We start from the raw sequence: 27,652 nt of genomic DNA, 5'->3' as shown, positions 1-27,652 counted from the left end.
TGACCCAGATCTCTGCCTTCCACCAATTAAAGGCTAGGTAAATTATAAGCTATTATGGGGTGGTGCCTACACTCCTCCAAGAAACAAGACCTAGTGCCAGTTACTCACTCAGACAAGGGATGTTTGCTTTGACAGTACATTTGCAGTTTGTATCTATTACCTATTCAGCACAATATGCCATAAATTTTATTCTATTTTAGTTATTCACTTCAATAAACGATTGAGTCTGTCATGCACAGGACTCCTGTGGTTTCACCTGATGAGCACTATAGAGGGTGATAACAACAATACTCCGCTTGGCTTTTTGTATGCTGGAAGAGCAATACACTTTTGGGGCTATACTTGCGTTGGCTTACCATGTTTGTTGCTTTTCCCCACTGTCCCCAAACACAAGTATCAAATTATAGGCAATTATGACATCCGAGGGCATGGCTCAGGTGGAGGTGTGTAACTGGTTGCACAAAATGCCGGTGATTCCACAGGCAGCTCACACTGTGGCATTTTGCTGTACCCGTCATTACCTCATTTCATAACTGCGTGCTTTACAAACACCAGGATACACCTCCTTTGTCTGAAAATGCAGCCCGGTGCACATGGTGCAGCCCATTTGTAAGGCAGACGAGCGTGCAGGCGCGGGGAGCCGGTTGCTAGGGGCTTGCAAAGCTGCAGGCGCACGGCGCTGTGCCGCGCTGCGCGATTTCCCCACACCACGGACCCACTCGCACAGATGACACGGAAACAGAAGCTCGGGGGAGGCGAAACGTCACTCTTTCTCAAGGCACTGCTGGGACTGACCTGGACTACGACATTCACTCAAAACAGGGCAAGTGCACAGGAGATGCCCACTCCCCGGGCTCAGCGGCCGCACACGCAGTCATTGCCAGGAAGGAGCATTTTGGTAAGAGAAATGCAAAGTGAACAGGGATGCCGGAGCGGGAACCATTAGCGACGTGCTGTCCTTGCTCGTGTGCCCTGAGCCTACATGAGATGCATTCATCTTTTAAATTTATCTTTCAAGCGTCTGAACTCAGACAAGACTACTGCAATTAATGGGCGAGTTAAACACTACCAGATTACAATGCACTGTTAACACCTGCAGCTCTGATCCGCGCGGACGGCTTTGATATTATTTTTTTTCTTTTGACAAGTGGGCGATAGCGGATATCCTTTAAGCCCATATTTAATGAAGCCCTCCATAAATCCATCAACACTTGCTAAGGGAAACTACAATAAAGCTCCTACTGCCATAGGCTCCGCTACGGAGGGAACATTTGGCGTTCTCATAATGGAGCTGCAGAGCAGAGGCTTCTCACACTGATCTGAGGAAGTGCAGTGTTCGTATCGGAACTTTTCCCTCCTCGCACAATTATGTGTTCCAGATCAAGAGGAAGACAACCCCTAAGTATCTAATTTGCAAAATAAGAATATTGTCATACTGTCATTCCTCTAGGACAGCTGTCAAATATAAGGAACAAAGACAGAAAAAGGTGCTGATTTCAAGGAAAACAAACACCCATTTCATTTTGTTCACACTAGAGATGATTTTGCTGCTAGCTTTAGCTGTTTCCTAAGCTCTTTTTTGCTGTTAGCTTTAGCTGCTTCCTAAGCTCTTTCCATACTGATATTTACTGTTGTTACACATCCTGTGGGTGGGATTAAAAAAAAGTAAACCTTTAAATTGTGAATAAATGGCTTATAAATGTTATACATTTTACATTTGCAAATTTTACATAAAACCTCTGCAGAAACTGGTCATCGTGTCAGTTTGAAAAAGCTGGTGGGGGAACAAAGGAAGAGATAATGAAGAAATTACACTTTTCCAAATCTGGACATTGTGAGCTGAGAATATGCATGGAGATGTAGATACTTCAAACCAGCAAGCTGAGTGACCTGAGTAATCAAGCTGGCTTCACCAAAGCTGCCAGTGTGCCAACAAATGACTGTATATTTGCTGTTCTGAACATGCAGACTGCATAGGGACAATTCTTTCCTGAAACAAATGTGCAGAGGAGGGTCTTTAGGAACATAAGGGGCCGTTAAGCCAATTCTGTTAACCTGATTAAGAAGCCCCTCCGTCATCACCTGCACGGATTGCACAGCCATTGAGGCCCCGGGAAGGTAACACATGGGAATGGCTGCTGGGCAGATCCTGCATTCCTGCAGCAGGAGTGCAGTGCACCCAGCAGAGTGTTGCCCTGCACAGCCCTGGTGCAGGCACAGCTGGCCTCACATTCCTACAGCTCACAAACCAGGCGCTCCAACCTTCAGTCAGCTCCCAGCCTTGGTGCTGGTTTGAAAGCTCAGATGAGCTGAGTGGAGTATGGACAAATGGCCGAGAGCAGTTATAACAACAGTGGTATTCTATTTATGCTTTGGGTCATATTTGCCCTCTAATCTATCTAAGCAAAAGCACAGACACTTTTCTATACAGCAGCTAGCAAACTGTTTTCTAGAATTCCTTTTTTTTTTTTTTTTTTTTTTTTGCTGTTCACTGTGTGCTGCTGGACCAGACAGGGAGGGAATCCAGAAGCATCCTGAGCCCTGTGGTACCACCATCCCGAGGGCACACAGGCTGCAGCTCCCCCTGCCCCTCCCACAGCCCCTCAGTCAGCAGCCCCCCACCAGAAGTTAATCTTTGGGCTACACGAAGCAACAACCAGAGAGACTCATAAGGAACACTGAAAGCAGAGGGATGCTGCCCTGGACTGGCTGGGATGGCCAGCGCATGATTTAGGCACGATGGGCTCTAAAAATCATGCCATTAAATCAGCATCTGTCAGACAGCTTCTCAAGTGTCAGTGGCATTAACAGAAGTCAGGAGGCTAAAAGAAACACTACTCTTTATAAGCAACTAAGTTCAGTTGCTTATATGTTGCTTTTTAAGTTCAGAAAACAGAAAATGTGATAAAGAAGATAATATAATAATTCGTAGGAGTGTGCAACTGATTGTTGTTTTTTTGGCTTCTGCGTTACATTTCCTGCCCTGCTGTGTGTGCAGCAAGAGATACGTTTCTAGGTCAGCGAGGAACATGAGACAGAGCCCAGTGCCCACCCAGCACCCACCCACACAGCCCAGCACAGGGCGGGCACATGGGACCCCCAGAGCCCAGCACCAGGGGCTGAGTGCCACCAAAAGCAGGAACCATGCAGCACCACCTGGGCGCTCCCAAAGCTTTCTGCCTGAAGTGCTGCCTTGCAAACAGTTCTCCTAAGCCCAAATGTACTACAAACCGCTGCAAACACAATGCTTCTCATCAGGAAAACGTTACAAATGTACACATTACTTATCCCCTCTCCTTTCTCAGCCTCTCTGCCTTCCCACTGCATCAGGCCCCTTCCACCTGGACCCACACTCCATGGCCCCTCGTGCTTTGCTCCAGCTTGTGCTCATCAGCCTTGCTGAGCCTCACCTGGAGAGCTGCTACCCAGCTCACTCTGAGGGAACCCCACCCCTTGAAGTCCCTGATTACTTTCTGAGAAGTTTTGGACTAAAAGTGTAAGTCAAGGGAAAAGTTTCTTTAGAATAGAGCTAATGTATCACAAACTTCTCACTTTTTTAAAAAATCAAGCCAACTTGAAAGTTGAAATTTAACATTTTAAGCCTTACATCTTCACCTTAGCTCAAACAGTAAGCTTTCTGCATTCACAAAAAGCAAAAAATCCTCTATTCAGTGGGCAAAGTAATGGCTAAGAGGAACAGGAAAGCCCTTCAGGTGAGAGGAGAGGCTGATGAGCAGAGACCACGCACATACTGTGCTCACAATACTCTCAAATCAGCGCAGCTGCATTGACTTCAGTAAACTTGTTCCTCACTTACAACTGTATAGGAAAGAGTCAGCTGTCTTCATTAACTGTGAAGATGAAATGGTGCCTTAAAGCGTGTACACTTGCCAGTGCATGCTATGCTTCATTTAGGAGGAAGAGCCCTCAAACCTAAGGATCTGCTTGGACGAGGGAACATCAGCTGAGGCTACCACCATGGAAAGCCTCAAGTAGGTTATCTCAGCTTCCTGCTAGCACCACAGAGCACTGTTCATTTTCACAGCATCCTGACTCCACTTTGCATCAGGCCACTAGTGGGGAGCAGACTTGGTTACTACAGTCCCTTTTGAAGCAAAGCCACCTTTCCACAGTACCCACAGATTGCCCATACCAGAGCTGATTTCTCAGTTAGGGCAGGTCTTTAGATGTAATCCACTGGTCCTGTAAACCCAGCACCTCCTCCTTCACACCACATTGCTCCCAGCATGCCTGGGCTCAGCTCCACATGGGCAGTGTCCCCACATGGCGAACCAGCCCAACAGGTTACAGGACCCAGCCAGAAACTCAACCAAAGCCTGAACTGAAGCATCAGCTTCAGCAGCAAGTTGATACAATACCTAGAATGCCCGTGCTCCCAGTGCTTCTGACCAGCACCCTGCTATCACACACGTGTGGACTAGTTTATTTTTACTTATCATCACCAGAACACCTCTTGCTATATAATCTTTAACCACAGTGGTTCAGACTGCAATCAGCTGGTTTCCCTGAGCAGAGAGAAGTCTCTCACCCCAACTGTTTTCCCTTCCGGATCTGTAGACTGGGTGTATGCTGTATTTTTTAAACTTCCCATACATCCACCCTGCATTATCACCTTTATCAAACCTCAATATTCCCAAGAAGTCGACGGAGAGATTCCTCCTCCTGCTTCCCAGTTTCAGTTGCTTCAAGCAAATGAAAAGCTTAACCCAGAATCATGGAGCTGAAGTCACCGGTCTGAGAAAGCCTATCGCATATTGACCTTGCTCAGCAGGAGACAAATGCTTCACCAGAAAAACTTCAGCACTACATGTGAAAAAGCCATCCCAAAATTTATTCTCAAAATGTCAACAGAAACTCATCAGTAGATACTCAAAACTACAGAGTTCTTACATAAAAGTCATACATTCACAATGCAGAAAACTTGACAACAGGGATGCCTTTTGCATGTTCTATGTAACAATATCCATCTTACAGTGTAAACAGGTACTGGTATGTTCTTTCTTACAAGTCCAGCAGGAAAGGCACAACTCGGCATACAGAGATCATAAGCAAGAATCAGGTGCAACAACATTACACAAACTTTTGGTAATCTGTATTTTTGGAGCCTTTCACAGCAGAGACTGGACTTGATTTCCTGCAGTCCACAAAGACTTCTTTCCATCGTTCAGTCCTTCTTCACCAAACACTCAGCTTCCAGTCTGGTTTAGATCCCATTACACATAGTTCCAGCAGACATTAGAGGAATAGTGAAAGGTCAGTCCAGTAAGTCTTGAGGTGCTTCCACTAATACATCAGGTTTTGGTTTCAGATAGTGCATGGAAGCATCTGCTTGAATCTCAGTTTATTACAGTGGTCATTAATAGAAAAATAGACACTACATCTACAAAAAGAAAAAAAATGAGGTAGATAACTTAGAATCCAGATGACCATCCCAGCAACCTTCATACAATATGCACGGATCATTAATTACCATTTTGGCAGAATGCAACTTCACAGACCACCAAGAAACTTAATGACCAGAGTAGGAATGCCATCCAAAACCCAAACAAAACATTTAACCTAAGCATGAATACTTCATATTTAAATACAGGTTTACACAGACTGATCTTCTAAATTACTCAAATTTAAAAAAACTTAAAAAAAAAAACACGAAGTCTCTTGCTAAGGAAACTAGTTCCCATGCCTAATTGCAACAGTCACCTGAGATTCCTTGCAGAGCTTTTAGACCTGACTTCCCAAGGCAAGTCTTCCCTTTCAAGAAAGAAAAAAGTATATACATACCCACCCATGTTTGTTTGGGGCTCTCGGTACTGAAATAAAACACCAAGGAAAAACTGCACATCTTTGGAAGTAGGGATTTTGGCACTATACTTGGAGGACTGTTCTAGTAGTAGTATTAAATAAGCAGCAGTCAACAAAACAGAATTAATTCCTTAGAAGCAGTGATTGAAGAAAAACAGCAACTTCCTTTCATAGAACTTCCGATGCAAAAAGGAATTTAAAAAGTCATTTTTATCACCATTATAGTAAAAAAAAAGTACATTCAGAAATCACACAGAGCCAAAAATTCAAACAGAAAAACTACTTCTAAGAGGGTGGCAGACATTCTAGGATATTTACCCGCATTAACAGTTTTCATTTCTCATCAGTAAATACAAGCTTCTCCACCAACAGTAGGTTGTTTCCACTCTATTCAAAACCCCCAAGTATTCCACTCTAAATGAAGAGGTAAATATTCTAAACCTTTGGAATTTCAAGTTGTAGAAACTTCTGTAAGGCTGTACACATTAAAGTCACACGTAAGAACTACTTTGCAAGACCCGCATCTTTCCAAATAAAAGGAAACCCTATTCTTTATTATTTACTATTTGCAAAGCAATATCATGATTGTACTCTGGGCAACGTAATCTTACAAAGACAACCATAAAATCATTTGCACGTCAATAGGAAAATAGGAGGCTGAAGTGGAATCTCTTAAAAATATATGTTTGTATATATATATTTGTTCTTTCTGTATGTCATCTTCACTAGAGTTCTTAGGTAACAGCAATTTTGTTCTCCTCCATGAAGTGAGGGAATTGATGTTTTGGCACGTTGTCTGCAGCAGCACCACTGGCCTTTTCCGTATCAGAACCAGTCCCAGACTGGGTCCCATCCGTTTTGGAAACCGTAGCAGTATTTATTGCCGAACCACCCCCGACGGTGACCGGAAGGGTTGGTAAGCCACCACTCTGGATCACTGAGATCTCGTTGGTCTTCATTGCTATGCCATTGCTGAGTACCGCTGTGTACTGATTCCATACTGTGGGGTCAATGCTCACCGAAGGAGCCATGATATCCTTGGGAAACATTTCAGATACCTTCTTGGGATCGTTCCCCAGTAGAGCCATGGGGTTATCAATTGAAAGCCTTCTTCCTCGTCTGGCAGAATTATTCCACATGTGAGTTCCTACATGGACCTTTCCGAGAAGGGAAACAAAGAGAATCATTAACGCTACAATTCTTTTATGACAAACTCGCATTCTGCACTGCTTGCAGCCAAGCTGCTCAAAAGCAGTTATGTGCACATTCACAGTCAGTGTGCCTTCACGTAGGTATTTCAGCTGGTTAGTTCTTGCCTGCCTTTATCTTCACCCTTCCACCTGTAAGACAGTCATTCAACAGCCGTATGTAACCACACTCTTCAGCTTACTACTGAAGCACTTGCAGGACTGTGCCTACAATTATTTGAAACGATGTCAGCAAGGTTGCTCCCCCAGCTCTCAAAAAAGAAAAGCCATGTTATCTGCCGTGAGCAGACTGCACTGAAAAAGTACTACTCAATGCAAGAAAAAAAGAAAAAAGCCTCACCAAGCAACGTGGGAGAGATGTTACACCTAAGCTAAAATCTTCCATGCCGCACACAAGCTGCTACCGCATCCCACAAGTGATTGCTCACAAACTGCAAAGTTTAACTTCTTCCCTCCCCAAGAGCATTTGTGCAAGCAAACTGAAGAGGTTCTCAAGGGAGCTGAGAGTCCCCTGTAGGGCAAATGGACTAATCTGAAGACAGACAGACTTGCAGCACTTCTTAGACCAAATCCCTAAGCACTGTGCTTGCTCAGGATTACCCTTTCAGTTTTATTCCTCCTTGTCTTGAGCAATGTTACCAACCACGCAGTGTAACGCATGTATTCCACAAGCATTATTTTGTAGCACTTCACGTACAAAACGTCTGTGCCTTGACACCTCCAAATCCAAGCAGAAATAAAGCAGTTGTCTCAGTAAGGACTAACCCCTGCTACAAGGCCAGGATGGGGCTGTGAGCAACCTGCTCTAGAGGGAGGTGTCCCCACTTACAGCAGGAGGTTGGAACCAAATGATCTTAAAGGGCCCTTCCAGCCCAAACCATTCTATGATTCTGTACTATCCGGAAAGGAAAAAAAAAAAAAAAACAAGGAAAGCAGCAAAGCCTTCTGCAGTACAGTCCTTAGATGCAACTTGTGTGAAAAAAACTCAAAAAAAAAAAAAAAAAAGGAGACAGGAGTCAAAGATGAGCATTTAAAGAGCCAAAAGAAAGCCTAAGCTGTTCCCAGAGGCTGTACAAACAGCAATAGTCTTTCCCTCCCTGGTAAGCCCTTCCCCAGCAAAGGGGATCACAGCGCAGGAGGCAGCTTACCTTCAGGTTCCCTTTCGTTGTAAAGGCTCTCCCACAGATGGTGCAGGCGAATGGCTTTTCCCCCGTATGGGTCCGCTCGTGAATCTGCAGGGCGCTGGCAGAGGAGAAGTTCTTCCCACACGTAGTGCAGATGTGCTGTTTGGCTGGACGGCAGAATTTCGGTCGCGGTACGAGGAGAGGGGCAACACCAGGGGAGAGAGCTGGTGGGCCAATGAAATGGCTAGTGCTAATGGGACGCTCACTTGGCATTTCCATTTTTATGAGGGCTGGCGGGGCTCTAACAAAGGCAGCTGGAATACTATTTCGACCTTGAGAGGAAAAAGGAATATATATATATATACACACGCACACAGTATTTATCCCACCTCCATCTGCATTCAAGGAAAAGTGTCTGGGATACAGAAGACCCCACCTTTAGAGACACATGCTTGCAAAGCCCTATTGTAGGGCTGCTATACTCAAACAGATCTGCTCATTCCTGTTTTTTCTAGTGAACTTAAGACTTCAGCATTCTCCTTTCCTCATCAAATTTACATAAACATCATTCTCAGTGCTAAAGAGCTCAAAAACCCTACAAAATGTTCCAGTGATTTAACGGCACATTCTTGGGTTAAGTGTTTTTCCATAGAATATCAATGTATATATTTTAAATGGCTATAGGGAGGCATCAGATGTGTCCAATAAAGACAGCAAGTGCATAGCCCCTACTTATTTTAAGGATCTGTGCTCCCCCCTTACATGAGAAGACAGTATTTAAGCCTTGAAGTTTTGTTTGAATCTGAGTCAGGAAAGCTCTCCTGGTCTTAATGGAGAAGGGGGAACTGAATAGGTTTTGCCTCCTGTTGGTCCTGTTAGAGAAGGGTTTCCTCCACCCCCCTCCCTCACCCCCAACTTACAGCCAGCATTTCATATCACTCACCATACTCTCCATTTGCAAAGTGTAGCCCAGGTTCTTCTTTAATGACTTTCCGACCAATGTTGCCATAAGTTAAATCCAAAGCCACGACCCCTTCCATCTCTCCAGGAGCACTCTCAGGACCCTCGGATTTACTTCCTGTGCCTGCATCTTCTTGGCTGGTGAAGCTAGGCGACTTTGACCTCACACTCTCGGTTTGGCTGTTGGCAGGGGACAGAGCCTGCAGCGAGGTGGACTCGGAGGCAGCAGGACTCCGGCCATTCTGGTAATCTGGATCTCCGGCCACAGAAGACGAATCGTTCGTCATGCCATCGCTTTCTGTAGAGCCATTGTCACTAGACTTCAAGCTGCTTTGCCTTTGCAGGTTTAGAGCAGAGTTGACAATCTTCATTTGATTCTCCAGTGCTGCAATGCCAGAGAAGCCAGCTGCTGTGGCCGGCAATTCCGACTGCGCATCGAATGGGGTAGGAGGCTTGGAGGAGCTCCTGGGGCCATCCTGAGACTCCAGGTCCTCGTCCATCTCCATGCTTTCCATGTTCTCATCTGGGCGGCTCATGTCACCGTTCTTCTCAGCTGCAGCAGGATCCACTTCAGTGTTGTCACAGGTGTTTTCCGGCATGGGTGTGTTAGGTATCTGTCCCCCCATGTGCATGCGGATGTGCTGCTGCAACACAACCGCGTTTGTGAACTTCTTCTGGCAAATAGGACACGAGTGCTGCATCTTCAGAGGAGTATTGGCCCGGTGGACACCATAATGAGTTTTAAGATTCCCTTTGGTGGAGAAGGCGCGGCCACAGATTTTACACTTGAACGGCCTCTCCCCGGTGTGGGTACGGTAATGCATTTTGAGCGAGCTCTGGCAGCTCAGCACTCTGTGACAGATCAGGCACTCGTTGGGGTCCGCAGTGGACTTGTCGATGTTCTCGACCAGCTGCTGAAGCTTGGATGTTTCTGAGCCTTGCTCGTTCGACCCGCCCACGTGGAAGATGCTCACGCTGCAGGCAGCTTGCGGGGAGCTCAAGCTCTGCTCCGTTCCCGATTCGTGACCGACCACCCCGGATGAGGAAGAGCCACCCTCGCTGTCTGGAGAAGGCCGTGAGGGCAGCTCTGCGGAGAAGGCGGCCGGCTCCTTGGTGCCCGCTAGGCCGGGGGCATTCGGAGGAGCGCCGGAGGCTGCGGAGGTAGGCAGGGTTGTCAGCAGGGGTTTGCTATCCACGATGAGGTTAGACTCATCCAGTGGCACAGACATCCCATACGGGATCCCACTGCTTGTGGGAACGTTGTCCAGGTGCTCAGGAACCGGGTAAGGATTCATCTTGATGTGGGGGTACTTGTCTTTGTGACGCTGAAAATGCACTTTAAGGTTTCCTTTGGTTGTAAAGCGGTTACCACAAATGTTACACTTGTAGGGTCTCTCGCCGGTGTGGGAGCGGAGGTGGATCTGCAGGGCGCTGTCGTTGCCAAAGACCTTGCCGCAGAATTTACACTTGTGTTTGAAGAACGGCTCTTCCGCGTTCGATTTGCTTTCGGACACACAAATATTGGGAGGTTTCCCTTTCACCCTCTTTGAGGAATCTATGACAGAAGAAACAGCCGAAAGGGGATTCTGGAAGATGACGGAGTGGGAGGACTGAGGTAGCAAAGGATTTGGGAACCGGGAAATGGAGCCGGCGAAGGTTCTGCTCGCCTCCGGCTTCAAGGGGAAGGAGGAGGAGAGGCCGGCAGCCAGCGAGCCGGCGGCCGCAACACCAGTGTTAGCATGAGGTAGTTTGCCTTGCTTCAAGGATTCCAGCGATAGGCTCTGGCTCCCCGCCTTCTGCCCGATCAGCGCCACGGCCGCCGACAGCTGCTGGGACATGTGGGCACCCAGCGCCTTCAGCGGGTCGGCGGCAGCGGCTATGGAAGGGTGCAGGGCGTGCGGGGCCATCATGGCGATCTGGATGCGGATCTGCTCCGTCAGCTGGATCTGCTGGAGCTGCTGCTGCTGCAAGCACACGAGCTGCTCCAGGATCATCGGAATAGCATTAAAACCGGCGGCTGAAGAAGCGATGGCATCGGTGGTCCGCTGGTTCACAGCCACTTTAGTGCCACGTATCGTCTGCAAAGTCACATTAGTGTTCGGTACTTTGGATTTTGGTAGATAGCTCAGCCCAGGAGTCGCAGGCGCAGCTGGGGGTTCTATTTTAAGGTACATTCCTCCTACCGATTCGGCATCGATTTTTCCTTCTCTCTTTTCTGCAGAACCAGTGCAGCCCTTCGCCTGAGTGTCCTTGCGTGCCCTGCTATCCCCTCGGTCACTCGAGAAGCTCCCGACAGCAGCTTCGGAGAAGCTTTCAGGAGGGACTGCTCCCTCGCTGTCATTCATGATTAGGACAGGTGGATTTTTAGTGCAATTTTTCTTATGCTCAAGGAATTCGGAGAGATCGAAGAATTCTGCACAGCATTTCTCACAGATCTTAGTTTCCTCTGTTCGGCACCTTTTGGAGCTCATTTCGCCATCTCCGTCACCTGGGACGTCTCGTGGACTCCCTTAAAATAAAAGAAAGTCACATTACTAATGGCTGGATTTAGACTGGCCTCACCAGAATTGCAAGTCAGAGACACAGGACGCTTTGAGAGTCCCACGATCCAGTTTGCAGATTGAAATCCTACTCCTTTGCCACCGGTTCATTTGCAGCCCTAAGAAAATACACATCTTGGTTCTGTTTTCCATAAAACCAATAAAAAGGAAGTCTCATGAGGCCTGAGAAAAGTTTATTGCAAATCCCTTTTTACAGATAGAAATGGAACAGCGCAAGCCAGCTAGTCCCTGCAAAATGGCTTGAATGGAGTATGACACAGGCGGGACAGAACAGGCACCACAGCAGAGGAAAAACCTGATTTGCGTAAGCTTACTTCGTGTTCAGTTGTTTTCTGTTTGCTTGAACTTCAAAATTCTTAGTTAATGGTCTCACAGAAATTGTTAGCACAAAGTTCAGAGCAGTTCATCCTTCACTGTACACTGATACAGTAAATGACATTCACTCCTCCATTATGGAGGTAATTACTACCTAAGAGGGCTGACAGAAGCAAAATTAACTCCAGTATTAACTCTGAAATATTTCAGAAGCAAACTCACACGGAAAAGCCTCTCGAAAGTCACAGCAATAACAAGAAGACAATTAACTTACAAGAACCCCAGAGGCAGGAATGAACCTACACTGATGCTGACAACTACCGGAGCGCCGAGCTGGAGCCCTGCGTGTGACGCACACAAAGTTTCAGACCCAGCGAGGATGCCGTGCTCAGCTGCATCTGTAACTCGCTCCTTCCCTCTCCCTACAAGGAGAGGAAACCTGTAGGTCCATTCCTGCCCTCCGCCTGCTGCTGCCCTGCAAACCGAGCACTATTTGCAGGTGGACACATACAAAATATGATTCAGGGGAGTACCAGAATGGGAAGAGAGGTTGAGAAATTCTAAACCAAAACAGGATGTTTTTGCTCAACCCAGCCATCCTTCAAGCACCATGCTCCTGCTGAGCTCGAGGTGGGTGAGCTCACGGGAGGTGATGCCTGAGGCCCCTGCAGCGAAGGGGAGCGGGCACAGCTCCGGGCAGCCCAGCACCACGCGGCATCCTGCAACCTGCAGAAATTGCTCCAACCTTTATGGGTGCCAGAGGCACAGCCAGCAAGCCCCCCACTCGCCTCCCACACACACCAGGGGCACGGCACGGCACGCTGCAGGCCCCAACACGACAACACCTGAATCAAAAGGCCCCTTGTATTCAGGTCCTGCATCCCCAGTGGTTCAGTCCAGGGCTGGGCTCCGATTCCACGCTACCGACCCACACTGTCCTGAAATGGAACCAAGCACCCTGCAAGAGCAGAGCTATTTGTGGCTTTCATTTTAAAGGTGTAACTGAACCACACATCCGACGCGTGTATATCCTGTACATGGCAGGGTGGAGGTGTCCGGGCAGCAGCCTCAGCATGCTCCCCATCTGCTGTGGGGCAGCAAAAGAGCTCCATGGGGGGGGGTGATATTATAAACCTTGACATTTGTCTGGGTAAAAGGGTATTATATACACATATATATTCAACAAATCAAAACTTCAGCTGCTTAACGTGTTGAGCGATGGGATGCACACATGAAAGCTTTTTAAAAAAAACGAGTTCAACTCAAACCTCTGTGTGTCAGAGAGCTGCTGCACTGCATTCTGCACAGCAATAAATCCAAATCCGTGTGCACGCAATTCTGCTCAACACGCTCACGTCGGGTTACATTTCAAGATCTCCCTGGACAAGAAGCAATGTTCTTAGCTACGACCAACACTGTTTCAAACCCTCCTATCTAAACAGCTCTACAGGGAGAGTGACATACTTTTTTTCCAGCCCTCCCCCCATACAACTTTCACAAATGAAGGAAATGAAAAAATAAAAGTTTTGTTGTTTACGTACTTCCCATTGCAAATGGGAAACTGATGTGTCTAAATTCAATTTAACTATGGAAAAACAAATCTGATCTGTAGACTATTTAGGTAGAAGTAGCACATGATACAGAACTTGGTCAATAATTAGAGCTGACTGAGGTCAAGAGTGGACATCTTCAAGCCCCCATCTTTGGGACAGTCTGAGCAGTTACAACAGGAAAGAAAGCACTCAGCAGTGGAAAACACATCTTCTCTAACTGTGCTGCTCAGCCTCCAGGTCTTTCCTTGACTGCGTGGGTAACTATTCCCATCCAACAGGTACTTCACAGAACCACAGCCATGAACACCAAAACCTCTTTTCCAAGTCCTTTAGTATTTGGAGCTTTACCTTCCCCCATGTCACAAAACACCCTTAGATTTTACTTCAGGAAGCACGAGGCTTTCTGCCCACCTCCCCTGAGAGCACACACACATCACAGTACAGCCTGCACCTCCGTGGTACCCATGCAAAAATACTTCAAGTGGAACAGGGATGCCCACGTGACAGACTGTAGCCCACCCCAAGGAGATATTCCAGGATAACCACATCTAGACAAGTCCTCAAAGTTTAACTGCTTCCAAGCATTATCATCATTTACCTCCCTTCCACTGACAGCCCCTTCTTATTTTCCCACCAGTAAGACTGCGCTACATTCGAAGATCGTCGTCCCCCCAGCTCCAGCATAGCCCACATTCCCCATTTCCATAACTCCGAGGAGCTCCTGAAGTGACTTTTCTGGTCTCACGAACCCCTGCCACCGCCCAGGATGGCAGCAGCAGGTGGGGCCGCCCCATGCAGCCACCAGCGCTGTCACCATCACATTTTGGTTTCCAGTTCCCCTGTCTGACAGCAAGGCACTAGCTGAGCACTCCAAATGAATTAAACTCCCAGCTTGCATCAACCTGCTGTATGACACAGAATGGAAAGTAAGGCTTAACACTTCCCTACAGCTCAGGGAAATTCAGCATAGTGCTTCATTTATCTCAAAGTGCTCTGTTGGTGGCCGTTTTTAAGATACACAGTAGGAATACGGTGCTCAGTCACCAGCTGCTGGGTGACACAGGAGCACTCCAGCACCCACTCACACCAACACCAGATCCCAGCCGTGCTGCTGTGCCCCAGCTCTGCGAGCGCTTCCTGAGCAGCAGGGCCCTGACACCGCAGTGCCACCACCGTGCTCCTGCACCCTGCTCTGTCCTCTCCAAAGGCTTCCCAGGAACAAGGCTTCCACTGGCCTTGCTGTTGTGGTTTTTTTTTTTTTTTTTTTTTAAATCTCCCCGCTTTCCTTCCTTCCTTTTTTTTTTTTTTTTTTTTTTTTTTTTTTTTTTTTAAATCTCCCCACCCCCGAATTTCAGGAATGTTATCTCCCAGCATCTAGTTATCCAATAAGTTAGAAGAATGCAGTAAACCCAGCAGGGGGGGTAGATTGAATCACTGGCAAATGGATGGAAAAAATCCACTATTGTGTAGGACAAGGCGGTCATCGACAAGGAGGGCTGATAAAATCCCCACTGCTCGAATTAAGGGAGGTGGTTTTTTGAGAGAGAGAGAACCAGCAAAAGAGGAGAGAAGTAAATCTTATCTGGTTTGATTTCATTCCAAGCAGGGCGCTGCTGGCCCACCACCCATCTCAGCAATTAGCAGCCTGCTCTTTTATTCAACTGTGAGAAAGTTTTCTTGGACACGATTTAGGAGGAATCAGGACTTAAGCTGTTTTGTTTTTTCCTCCCTTGGGCAGTTTAGTACCTTCAGTGAGCACGCTTTTTCCACTGACCAGGTACGATCAGCTTCTAATAGGTACACGTGATTTCGGTTGTGGGAACGCGTGCTCCTTTCCAGCCCCGAGGTGCCCTCCTGCCCCAGGCACTGCCCCGCTTCCCCCCACGCCTCCAGCTCACAAGTCTGGCCACTTCCAGAACCGTCCAAACTTTCCCTTCTGCCTCAGTGCAAAATAACACAACGTTTTCTTTAACTGCAACTATCAAATATATACATATATATATATATCGCTCGTTTGAGTATGCAAAGCCTTTGACTGATTTCTTACAGGAGTAACCCAAAGGCCTCAATGGTTTCTCTATCGAATTTATCAGCAGCGTTTGTTACCCAAGCCCGAGCCGCCCACGTGTTACCCACCGACTGCAACTCCTCGTGCTTTCGGGTTTCCTCAAGGCATTTTTTAACCATCTGATCACCTAGCTAACGATTCGCTCATTTCATTTCTGCTCGTCCACCTACCAAAGAGAAAGATTCTGCGAAGGACACCGCGAGCCACGCTAACAGCCGCATCCGAGGGGCAAAGCAGCGTTCAGCTGCACAGGGGAAAAGAAACAAGTTCGCAGCTCACACACTGCTCTCGAACGCAGAACACCGCTCGCAGCCCCCCACCCCGAGAGGCCCGGAGCCCCGCTCCCGCCCCAGCAGCCTCCGGCCGCCGTTACCAAGGGCTCCGCAGCCCAGAGCCGCCGTTACCTGCGCGCCGCTCCCTGCGGACAGCGGAGGGCACTCACGGCCCGCGGGGCTGCGGCCGGCCCCGGAGCGGGGAGGGGGGAGCGGGGCCCGCAGCCCCACGGGCCACCCACGCGTTACTGTTACTCCTCGCTTTTTTTTTTTTCCTTCATTTTTTTTTTTTTAATAAAGCAGAGGGGCTCCCCCAGTCCCGCTTCAAAGCCAAAGCGCTGTAACACAAATGGAGCTTTCCCCCAACACGAGGAGCGCCCGCCCGGCCCGGCCCTACCTGCTCCGCGCCGCGCTCCTCCCGCAGCTGTGAGCGGGGCGGCCCCGGACCACACTTAACACGAGTACAGTGTTTAAGACCGAGCTAAACGGCACAAACCCCGCTGCCAAGGTCAATTGCATGAGAGTCCTAATTGTAAGCCTGACATCAACTTACCACCCACAGCAAGCGGGAGGAGGCAAAGGTTAGAGCAGCAGCTCTGTCAAAACGTCACATGCCGCCGAGCCCAGCGAAGGGCTCCATCACTACAACCAATATAATGTTTCACTTACGTAAAAGGAAAAACAAGCGGGCAGCGCCCAGCCCCGGGCCCCTCCGGCCGCGCAGCCCCGCGAGACCCCCCCGCTCTGCGCCCATTTCGGATAAACCCAAACTAATCATAATAATTATAATAATAATTCAATTATAATGAAACCCACCGTCACCAAACCCGTCGCTTTCCTCGTCGAACGCCTCACAACATCAGCACAACTCCACGCCCAGACCGGGGAACTGCATCAATGAAACCCGGTACCACCCCGAGAAAAGTTGCAGGTTAATACTGTATTTCTAAGAATAAATCTGATGGGTTTTATTATTATTATTTTTCGTGGCGGCTCTCCGGCACAATGGGCATTTTCACCCCCTTTGTGGAAATGCTAATTTCGCTCTGTCGCATGATCCTCCGGTGCCCACCTGCTGATTTTTTGACCTGTTAATTGATCACCGGGTTGGCCGCGCCGCAGCTTAACGCGCCGCATTGTTCGCAGAGGTGGGACCACACCGCTTCGGGAAACAAAACAAAAAAAAAAGGGGTATTTGCAAAATAGGAGATAAGGGCTTGATTTTATTTCGATTATGTATATACTCGATAACGCCCCAGCCAAATCCCTGCGGTATTTCCCACTTTGTTATGCGCCTCAGCACTCGGACACACCTGGAACGGGGAACACGAGAACCGCGTCGGAGATCAGACACTCGGAGCCCACGTGTTTTAATTTCGGAGGGCACGGAGCTCCCGCAGAGGCCGGGGCCGCGCTGCCGGGACGCGCCCCGACGGAGGGCAGCCCCGAGGGTCCCGGCGGAGCTCGGCCGCGGGGCGGCGCCCGGCAGCTCCATCCCGGCGGCGACTCCGGTGCCCCCGCTCCGCTCCCAGCGGCCGCCGCGACCCACAAAGGCGGCCCCGGCCCCATCCCGGCGGTAGCAGAACCCCCCCCCCCTCGGAAGGGTGAGAGCTTCGCCAGGTTTTCCCTGGCCCGTGCTGCTCCGGCTCCCGTGGGGGGGGAGGGGGGGGGGAGGTTTCATGGAGGGATATGTTAAAAGAAGGGGGAGGAAAAAAAAAAAACCCACGACCAACACAAAAGCAGCTGCCCATTGCCCCAAGTGCGCGGTGTGGAGCGATCCTCCCCTCGCAGCACACCTCCCCCGCCCCGATGGGCCGCATCAGGAGTTATTAACCCTTTTGTTTCAGTGCAGCCCCGGAGGTGGCTTTCCAGCAGCGGGCAGAGATTTACATGTGGAAACATCACCTCCATCCCCCAACCTAACCATATGCACAAAGGAAAACAGTCATGCATTAAACATGGGATTTATTGCCTTCTGGCCAGCTTGCCGATTCTTAAGTCACCATTAACCGGACCCAACAATTGCACATTTCGACTCAAAGAAGAGAGGAGGGGGAGGAGGAAAAAAAAAAATTAAGACCCCGAACCTCCTGCGGTTTGGGAATCAACAGCTCCCGTAATGTGCATTGGTACCGATCGATTCCAGGACCGGAACCCCCCCCTCCCCAGAAAAGCAGCCCCTTGGGAAGGCAAAGAACCCCCAAAAGCTCTAGAGCTGACCTACGGAAGCGCTTGACCACAACACCCACAACTCTAAGGAAGGGGCCGGGGCCGCTCTGGCAGCTCCGCCCGCACCGTCCGACCCCCGCACCGCGCAGCAAAAACCGACCCCGGGGCCGCCGCCGCCTCCCCCCGCTCCCTGCACGGCCCGACTCGGGGCGCGGAGAGCGGGGAGAGCCCGCGGCGGAACGGAGCCCGGCGGGGAGATGCGGCTCCGCCGGGGTAAGCCGGGCACGGAGCGATCAGCCCCGAGCCTTCCCCCCTCCCGTGGGGGACCGGCGACAAACGCCCCTTCCCTGAGCGCCCACCCAGGGCTCTGGGATAACTGGAGTTTAAATATATCCTTTCCTCTTCCAAGGCGAAGGGCTGCGAGCTCACCGAAAAGGAGGCAGAGTGATTTGCGGGAGCGAAATTCCCCGCACCACCCAAATACAAAGCGCTCCCGCACACCCCGCATTAGCTCACCGGAGTTATTTTAGGAAGTCGGAAATCAAAGATGGCTGGAGGTCAAGCTACAAAAGGTCCAGGGCGATTGTGATCTCCAACAAAAATAGTCCGAGCGCTTTTTTTCCACCCCCCACTTTTTCTCCTTTTAAAAGCCCCACAAACTCTTCATCTAACTACCGAGAAATTGACAAATCGGGGAAACCAAACTCGAGTCATTTCCTACCTCCAAGAAGATGGTTCGCAATTCCTTCCGCTCCCCCCCCCGCCCCCCACCACCCAAAATCCTTTCCGCCCCAGGGAAGGTTTGGGGTTCCCCTCCCACGGGGCCGCACCCTGAGCGCACGGCGCCGCCGCACCCCGCGCCCCCCACGCGGGATCCGGCGCTGCTCCGCGGGACGGGGTCCTCCCGCGTGGGGGGAGCGGGCACCGGAGGCCGCCAGGGCGAGGGCCCCTGGGGCCGCGTTGCGGGCAGCACCGAGCCCCCCCCCCCCCCCGGAGTACACAGCCCCACGGAATAACTCCGCGGTGGGGCCCCGGAGGGGAGCGGAGCGCCCCCAGAAAGCCAGCGGGGACCTGGGGTCGGAGCCCGAGGGGGGAAAGGAGCAAGGGGTGAAGCACGAGGGTAAAGAAAAGCCCCCCCCCAGAGATCGCCCCGCTGCCTTCGCCGCGCATCAGCCGGGACGCGAGGCGCCGCGCCCCCCCCGCCCCCCTTACCACTTGCAGCATCTGGGGGCTGCTCCTCGGAGTTGATGTGCTGGGGCTTCGCCTGCTTCCGTCGCGACATGGTGCACCAGCATCGGGAGCAAAATAGTAGCAATTATTTTCCTCTTCACAACAAATTCCTAGAGTTGGGAAATTACCCCCATTGGGCGGAATGCGCATGTCAGAGTAATTATGATTATCAATAATGCATTGCGATTTATCATGGGTCCCTGACAGCTGATTGGCCTGAGTCCAAGGGCTCACAGATTATTCAAATAAGGTCCATTGATCAGGGCGCACCGGGGCACGCTGGGCGATGTAGTCCCGGCCCGGCCCGGCCCGGCCCCGCGCGGCGACAAAGGCGGTGCGGCCCCGGGGGGGGGAGGCAGATCCCGCCCGGGGAGTAAACAAACACGCGGCAGCCGGGGACAATACCTTCCTTATCTCACCTGCGCTTTTTAAGTTGTACTTTTGAGATACTTTTTTTTTTTTTTCCTCTTCCCTCCCTAAAGCAAGCAAGCAGAAGCTCGGGACAATGCTGTCCTTCCCCCCCCCCCCCCTCGTTTGATAAGGTGGAAAGGAAAGAGCAGCGATTGTCCGAAGCGGGGTCTCCCGGTGCCGCTGCACGTTGAGGGGCTTTACGAGCGGATCCAGACGGCGCGTAATTACGCTTGGCGTTGGTTCATTTGTTTAAAGCCGCCTTTTAAGTCTCGCTTTCTGGGGAGCGACGAAATTGAGCCAGTCGTGTTTTTAAAAGCAAATAAAAAAAACGTTGCACACGTGAAAGATTCATGCGAAAAAAAAAACTCGAAGCGAGTGGTCGCGTGCACCACGCTGACCGTGTCAGCACGGAGCGGAATCCTTTCCATATTTTCCGTCCCGTCGGATCACACGTGAAAAAAACGCAGCACCTTCACCCCCCGGGCCCAGCCGCGTGCCCCCCCCTCCGCCATCGGTGGCACAGGGGGGCCATGCCCCCCGAGCCCACCCGGGGCACGAGCACGAGTGTGCGGCTCCGGGAGGATTTGGGAGCGCGGGCTGCAACACGGGCACGGGAGTCTTGACCTCCTCGGCCTTCTGCTGAATCCCCTGCAGGGGCTGTTCCGTGATAGAATGAAGTGGGGTGACGGAAGGCACCGGGAAGATCGTGATTTGGCCGAGGGGCGGTGGCGTTAATTTGCGTTCAGAAGATCCGGGCTCGGCCTGTTGGACTCGGTGTGCCGTTGCCATCGCGTCCCTCAGCAAACTGCTTGCCGGGGTCCGTGCCTCAGTTTCCCACTTGTAAAATGAGGACAGCGTTTCCCCAGCTGCAAAGCTGCGAGAGGACAAACGTCGATCCGGGGACGGGGGGAGGGGGATGAGTCAGGAGCGTGATTTAGAGAGAAAAAGCCAAATCTTGCTGGACTGCAGGAAGGCAAAGGGGGGGGAGGAAACAATGGTACGTGAGGAGGCCGTGCCATTGCCACAGCCCATTGCACAATGCCACAGTCTCATTTTACTGGTGACTTTATCAGCATTTTTATCAGCAAAATTTGGGATCTGTACAATTATTTTAAAGTTTGTGCTTTGGGCACGGCCGTGTCAGGTGCCCATAGGACTGCAGGACCAATTGCTTTGTGGTTTGCATGGGCCAGCCACGAAAGGACCTGAGCATTGCAGGCCTGGGGGGCAGCACACTGCAGTCTGGTTGGTTATATGTTCTGTTGGGGTCATGTTTTCTTTTTGTGGTGTCTCTTAAGGGGTTTTATTTAGCGAAGGATAATACAAACCTTGGGGTAAATCTGGCAGAGCAGAAGGTATCACCCTCCTCCTTGGACAACTGTTGGAGGTCGGGGGACAAATTCTGTTTTTCACACCACTTTCAATGCCCTTTCCTCTGCGCACAAATATCACTGTCTCACAAACCCCTCCTCTTGATGCAGTATTCTGAATGGACATGTTACAGCAGGAGAAACTCTGTATTTAGTAATATAGAATAGCACAGATTATCAGGTATTTAAAATCATTTTTATCTGGTGTTGCTCCACCCTCACACTTCCCAGAGAACTCTGGTATCTGTTTGTTTAGCCAGCAGCTTGAAATGCTCTTTGTTTCCAAAGTGTGTCCTGGGGAAATAGACTGTTAAATGAGATTGATAGCAATTGATCCACAGATAGGTATTTACATTGATGAATTTTCTCCTTTTACACTTGATAAGCTCAGTATAACCAACAGATTTTCATTTATTACACATAGCGCTGCCAGCCCACACCAATGTATTTATTAAGTACGCTGCTTTACGTATCACGCTGAGAGCCAGACAGCCCTGTACAGTAGATCCATATTTAAAATGGGCATCTCACGTGGAGCACTTGTACTGAATGTAAAAGAATATATTATGTGAAATCAATGGAAGTTTTGGTATTGATTTCAGAGGCCGGGGGTTTCAGTCAGTGTGGCTCTATCACAGTGAGAGCTGAGATGGGAAGTGTTGATCTGAGCAAGAAAAAAGCACGGTGCTGTGTTAGGGGATGGGAAGGCAGCGAGAGCAGGAGAAAGCACAACCAGCTGGGAAATACGGGCAGAGGAGAAATGTGCCCAAAAGACTGTGCTCAGAAGGAGTTCCCGTTGAGCGGAGATTATGAATAGGCAGTGCTGAATGATTACATCATATGCAGAAGGCATGTGGCTTGGCTTCAGCCCGGACCTATGGATTAGCGTGATTACAGCTTCTGGATTTGAAAAATAGCAGGCTTCCTTTTCTGGCTTGGCATTTATTTATGTTTTTAGGAGAAGTCCGGAGGGATGATCTGCTGCCACCCACCCGCAGGGCTGGGCGTCCCTGGTGACCGGCACGCTGCCAGCGCCGTGCAGCACAGCGCTCAGTGCTGCGCTGTGTGAGCACGTGCACCCATTGCACGGACAGCGTGGGCAGCGGCTGCACCCAGCTCTGCAGGCTGGGCCGTCCCATTGTGCAGGAGCGTGGGTGCCCAGCCAGCAGGGCTGTGGTTGCTGTCACCTTGCGTAGCCACGTTCCCAATAATCCCGCTGCACCAGCTGGGATTTCTGTGGGGAGATCACGTTGTTTTGCGTCGTTATATTTTAGGAGCAATATCTAAGCAGCGACTGTGGGGCTGAGGAGAGGATGAGGAGTTTTGAGGTGGCAATATCTTCACACCTCCATTGCAGTGTGGGAAGGTGAAGGAGAAAGAAGCTGAGTAAGAAGCACCCATTGCATTGCAGTTACCCTCCCTCTTCATCTTGTGAACCATCTCTCCCACTCAGGTTGACCGCGCTGCCATTTGTAAGGCATCTTACAAGCGCTGCAGAAATACTGCCTTGCTGATATTAGTACTCCTAGCGGGGTGCCGGTCCCCGTGTGTTCTGTGCCATCACAGCTCAGACATTTTTTTGCCACAGACGCCTCTGAGCGAAGATGCAGGAAGCAGCTCCAAGGGAGCTGAGGGGCAGTGTGGAACTGTAAGTTTGTGAAAGCCACCAACTGGCTGCGGCCGGGAGGAATGAGAGGCATGTGGGCTCGGCAGGTAAACAAACAAACCCGGGCTGTTTGTTAAAATGCCCGAGCGTTTCATCTAGGCGAGAGTAAACACCATCAGCTCTATTTCTCACAGCATGAGAAGCGTCCTAGTGTCATATCTTGTATGAGATGGCAGAGGATGAGGGATCCACCTTTGCCCAAGTATACAAACCAAATATTTTAAGGAATGGATTAACTTTGCTTAGTGAGTAGCTTGCACTCCCCTCTGCAACATTTATTCATTTTCAAACACTGACTTGCTTCTGAATAAACACTGAGATCAGAGGTAAGTGTAACTTATCGTTGTGGTGCTGCCTTCATTGAATTTCATGACCCAGTGGTACATCCCAGACAGTAACAGGAATCCTGTGAGATCGTTTCCTTCCAGACAAGGTACACAAACTTTTTTTTTAACACTAAGCTGCAATGGAGCCTTCAGAGATGTCTCATTATTGGGATTTTTGCAGTGGAGAGCCCAGCAGCGCACGGAGGGGTCCCAGTTAACCACGTGCCCGGGGCATCAGGGTGGGCATTTTCCTGTGGTGAGTCTCCTTCAGAACTAGGAATTAAGCCAATGGGTTTTGATCATGAGATACATATATATATTTAATGAGTGCCAAACTATAGCTGAACGTGGTGGTAAAATCTTTAATCAAGTGGCTATGCTAAATACAATTCAGTAGGTAACTAATTAGGATGACCTCCCCCCGTATGCTTATCGTCTTGGATAACCACGAGAGACTTGCCCACATTATTGCTTGTTAATGTGCCAATGCCTTGTGCCATTGCGCTCTCCCAAAATGCAGCTCCTTGCGCTTGGTGAAGGGCACATGAAACTTGTTGCCTGTCGTGGCACAGAGCTGACTTTGTTTCAAGAGATCTCTTCCCAGGCTGCAGGGAAAATCTGCTGGGTTCATGCAGGGAAGACTCAAAGCAACAGCGCAGAGAATGATGTGTTTCCTTGTTCATGTCAACGGAGCACCAAGATCGAAGTTGAATTATGTCAAAATACCACTTAGCAGGGATCTCTACTTAGTAAAATTAGCTTTCACTCTCTGCTTTTATGACTTGTGATTACTAATATATGTATCTGATGTTGTAGATCTAATTCTGTTTCTTTTGCTACAGCAGTTTCCGCATTCCTTGTATCAGTTTTATCCTGGTCCTAAATGTGGCTGGTTTCTGTAGGGGTGAGTTTGGCTCATGCCATTCCTAACAGAAGGCTGACAAGCCATGGTTAGTGGGGATTCAGAGCATGAGCAAGTTCTGGAGGTGCCATCTGGTCTTTGACAGCTCAGCTTTTATTAAAAAACAAAACAAAACAACAACAACAACAAGAAGCCACAGCAGCGACTAAAACCAAACCAAAGAAACCCAAAGCCGAGCCCTCTGCCTTCCTCTGGCTGGAGCACAACAGGGAGGGAAAACACCGAGAGCTGAATGTCATCACTTAAAGCCACACAGAATGAAGCCAGCACAAAGTTATCTCAAGTAAGCTTGTATGTGGAATGATGAGTGATGAATGATCTGAAAGGATCAAGCTTAGTGCTGTTTTTTTAATGCTGTGAATGAGATGGAAATTTGATGGAATATAGCGAGGTGATAATTTCTGCATCTGAATCATTTACTATTTCCACAATGTATGGATCGTGTACTGAGTGTAAAGTTTGGAAAATGTCACCCATTGTCCTCATCCTCACTTCCCTACATATTAATTCTTGACCAAGTCTTTAAGGTAGCAGTGTGTCCTCCCTGCTTCAACTAATGTTCTTTCAAAAAACTCTGATTTAAATGCATTTATCTAGTTCTGCTGAAATGTCCAGTGCTGCTCCTTTAAATGAATGGTTATATCAATTCTGTCTGATTCATGCAGATGTTGAAGTGCTGTGGCAATGAGCTGCGTGCTCACCAAATGTAAGACTACACGTCTAACTACAGGCAGGAAATTATTTTTTAGTGTTAGGTCATACACTGTTCATGTATACCTCCCTAGATGGCTGAAATAGACTTTACTCTTCATCGGGCAGCTGAAGCACAGCCCTTAGAACTGAAAGAGGGGACCAGGAGTTGGTGGATAAATACACTGAAACCGAGCAATTGAGGTTTGGGACAGAAGGAATTAAGTTTAATAGCAACTCCTGAGTATGACTAAACACAATAAGATATCTTTGCTGTTTCGCTAGCCAGGGTCACTTCGGCCAGCCAATTCTGGTATGAATTAAAACCAAAAAAACTCCAAAGTATTCCCTCCTATGAAGATCAGTTGTTTCATTGTGACCCCATTCACACTGGCTGATCAGACTGGTTTAGGACTTGTTCTTTTTTGGCACTGGTTAGTTGTATTTTCTGATGTCATTAATTCAGCAGGACCAGCTAGCAGAGCCATTTCCATCTGCTCTCCTCACAGCTCTCACACCACCTGCTTCTCTACCTGCAAGACCCTTAACGCTGTCTGCAGCAATGCACGTGGTGCAGCATGGCCTTGCACTTCTGTGTGTCAGCCGGCCTGTCCCTTAATGTGCACTGCCAAAATATTTGATGTCTCTGGTTCAGTCCAAAAGTCCTAATTAAGCTCATTTGTAATTAGAAGCTTGGCAGATAGCTAGATGCAAGTCCAACTGATGCAGCGTTTGGCTGTCAGATGAAGAGAGGTCCTTCACCTGTGCAGACCTCCCACTTCTCTGCTGGTTCCAGCTGTAGCCTGGTTATCCCTGATTACAAGTGTTCAACAGCTTGAATTTTAGTTTTGTCGTGTTAGCTAAAGTGCAGTCTACTCTACAGACTTTAACTAGATTAAAAGACAGATCAGCTATAATTGGAGTCTCTGATTGAATTAGATTGGGATTACAAATATAATTGGATACTACCCTGAAGTGAGACACTTCAAAGGAATTATATCTTCAGAGCATGGAAGCTGAAAAATCGAGAGACTTTGGGAAAACCTTGATGCTGTTTCCTGTGTGAATGTAGCTAGTCCTGTACTGTTCCTCTGCCTTCAGCAGGCATACATTATTTAAAAAACAAATGGCAAAACCTTTCGACATGCACTCCCAAGTAAAGGCAACATAACCTTGCAGTTTCATAACCTTGCCCATCCTAGTGATCCGGCCAGATTAGGCTAAAACTGCCTGAAAAGAGCTTTAAAACCCAGTAACAAGTCCTAAGTACGGACTAATAGGCCTCAGGTTTTATTGTAGGATATGAGCTAGGAGCCACGTTGAAGCAATGAATTCCTTTCGCTGACATGGCTTTTGCAGACATTTCCATTTGAAAAGAGCAGTTGCTTGAACAATGGTCTCAGCGCTGGTTCAGTGCTTGACACCTTGCAGCATGTAGAGGACAAAGGCTTGGAAACTTTTTTTCCCCCATATGATATTTTTTCCTGTTTGGGGCCTTTGGCCTTTGCGCTGCTGCGAGCCTGGAGCCACCAGAGCTGTGGGTAAGGAGGTCACACCATGAACAGGCTTAGCATAGCAGCAGGTTCATAATTCAAGCAGGAATATATTTCGTGAGAGAAGCGAAACAAATCCCGCAGCCTCTTCACTGCCCACCCTTCCACGAAAACAAAATTAAAGTTTGACCCCCAGAGCATCCAGTCCTACTTCAATACAATCTCCATAAGGATGTACGCTGTGTTCGGAGGGTGGCTGTGGTGCTCCACTGTGGCTTTGTGTCTCTTGAGCCTTCTACATCTTGGCCTCATTCAGTCTCCTTTCCAAACCCTCAAAAGCCTTCAAATATTCAAGCTGATATGGAGCTAAATTGCGTGAGGCTTATTCTGGGGGCAGACACCCACCCTGGGCTGCGTTTTGGATGGTTCGTGGATGATCTCTGTTGTTACCTTCTGCTTTAGGTTCCATCATGAAGTTGCTCCTCGTGTAAGGGATGCTGACCCGGTGTCATTTGGTGCTCCCCCCAGGAGGCTCAAAGTGCCTTTCCACACGTGAAATATTGTTGAGAGGATGAAAGTGACCTCAGCAGTTCCATAATCCCCTGAGCCATTCCTTGTAATGCTCTCGATCCTGGCTGCCTCCACAAACATGCGAGAGCAGCAGAGCCCCTCCGCAGGATGCTCAAAGAAGCTGGACTTACATTTAATAAATGCTGGCCCATCCTTTTTGCTGACTGATTCTTAGTGGCACCAGTGTTTAAAGGAACTCCAGGACAAACTGGATATCATTTGTTCGGGTTTTGTTTGACACTCTGCAATTAGGTATTTTCAGAAACAATGACAAATGCATTAAAGCAATTCCGTACCCAAAAAGAAAACCTATAATCATGAAAAACAAAACAGAACAAAGCTATGGGGCTCTCGGCTCCTTTGTAACAGATCATGAACAGCGAGGAGAGGTTTTATTTGTGTCATACGTATACACAAGATTTATGCTTGCAATTAAGTTTCAGTGTAAATGAAACTAGCCTGTGTGTCTGTTTAATTGCAGGTGCAAAACAACTCGTTAAAATATCTCTTTCCCCCTCTTGGGTTTGCAAGGAGTTCACATCTGAGCTTCAGAACGCGGCGTGCGCTCTGCAGATGACAGCTGTGCCTGGCAAAAGCGGCAGACTCAAACTCTCTCAAGTGTTCAGCTAGTAAATGGTGTCTTCTACATTTTAATTAACATGGTAATTCAGTGAAAAGTCCTTTTTATTTTGTTTTGTTTCAGTATATAATTCCCTCAGTTTTGCACATCAAGAGAGTATAAACCAAATCCAAATATTGATACATGCTGAAGCTACAGATACGAGTGAAAAGGTATCTTTCTTTGACTGGAGATTTTCCAATTTCTAAGCCCGGTGTTATGTGACAACTTTAGCATGAGCAATCTTTATCTCTGTGCTAGTTAATTGAGAGAGGTCAGATTACCTCGAGGAGCCAATCACT

The 27,652-nt window shown here is 48.9% G+C and overlaps 1 protein-coding gene across 8 annotated transcripts; it reads right to left on the bottom strand.

Moving 5' to 3' along the window:
- SALL4 (spalt like transcription factor 4) lies at positions 4,830 to 19,633 on the bottom strand. Of its 8 annotated transcripts, none has more exons than XM_021416533.1 (4): positions 19,266 to 19,633; positions 9,099 to 11,624; positions 8,180 to 8,487; positions 4,830 to 6,980 (listed from the first exon to the last, which is right to left on the bottom strand). In XM_021416533.1, exons 1-4 carry the CDS (start codon positions 19,333 to 19,335, stop codon positions 6,558 to 6,560), a joined length of 3,327 nt encoding a protein of 1,108 aa, XP_021272208.1. In that variant the 5' UTR covers positions 19,336 to 19,633; the 3' UTR covers positions 4,830 to 6,557. The 8 variants fall into 8 exon arrangements, with proteins under 8 accessions (XP_021272208.1, XP_021272212.1, XP_021272207.1 ...); XM_021416537.1 differs by lacking the exon at positions 19,266 to 19,633 and adding an exon at positions 18,570 to 18,748; XM_021416532.1 differs by lacking the exon at positions 19,266 to 19,633 and adding an exon at positions 17,198 to 17,480.

Source organism: Numida meleagris, chromosome 19, assembly GCF_002078875.1.
Source record: "Numida meleagris isolate 19003 breed g44 Domestic line chromosome 19, NumMel1.0, whole genome shotgun sequence".
Lineage (NCBI taxonomy): Eukaryota > Metazoa > Chordata > Aves > Galliformes > Numididae > Numida > Numida meleagris.
Note: the sequence above shows the minus strand (reverse complement) of the source record. Positions and strands in the feature narration are given on the sequence as shown.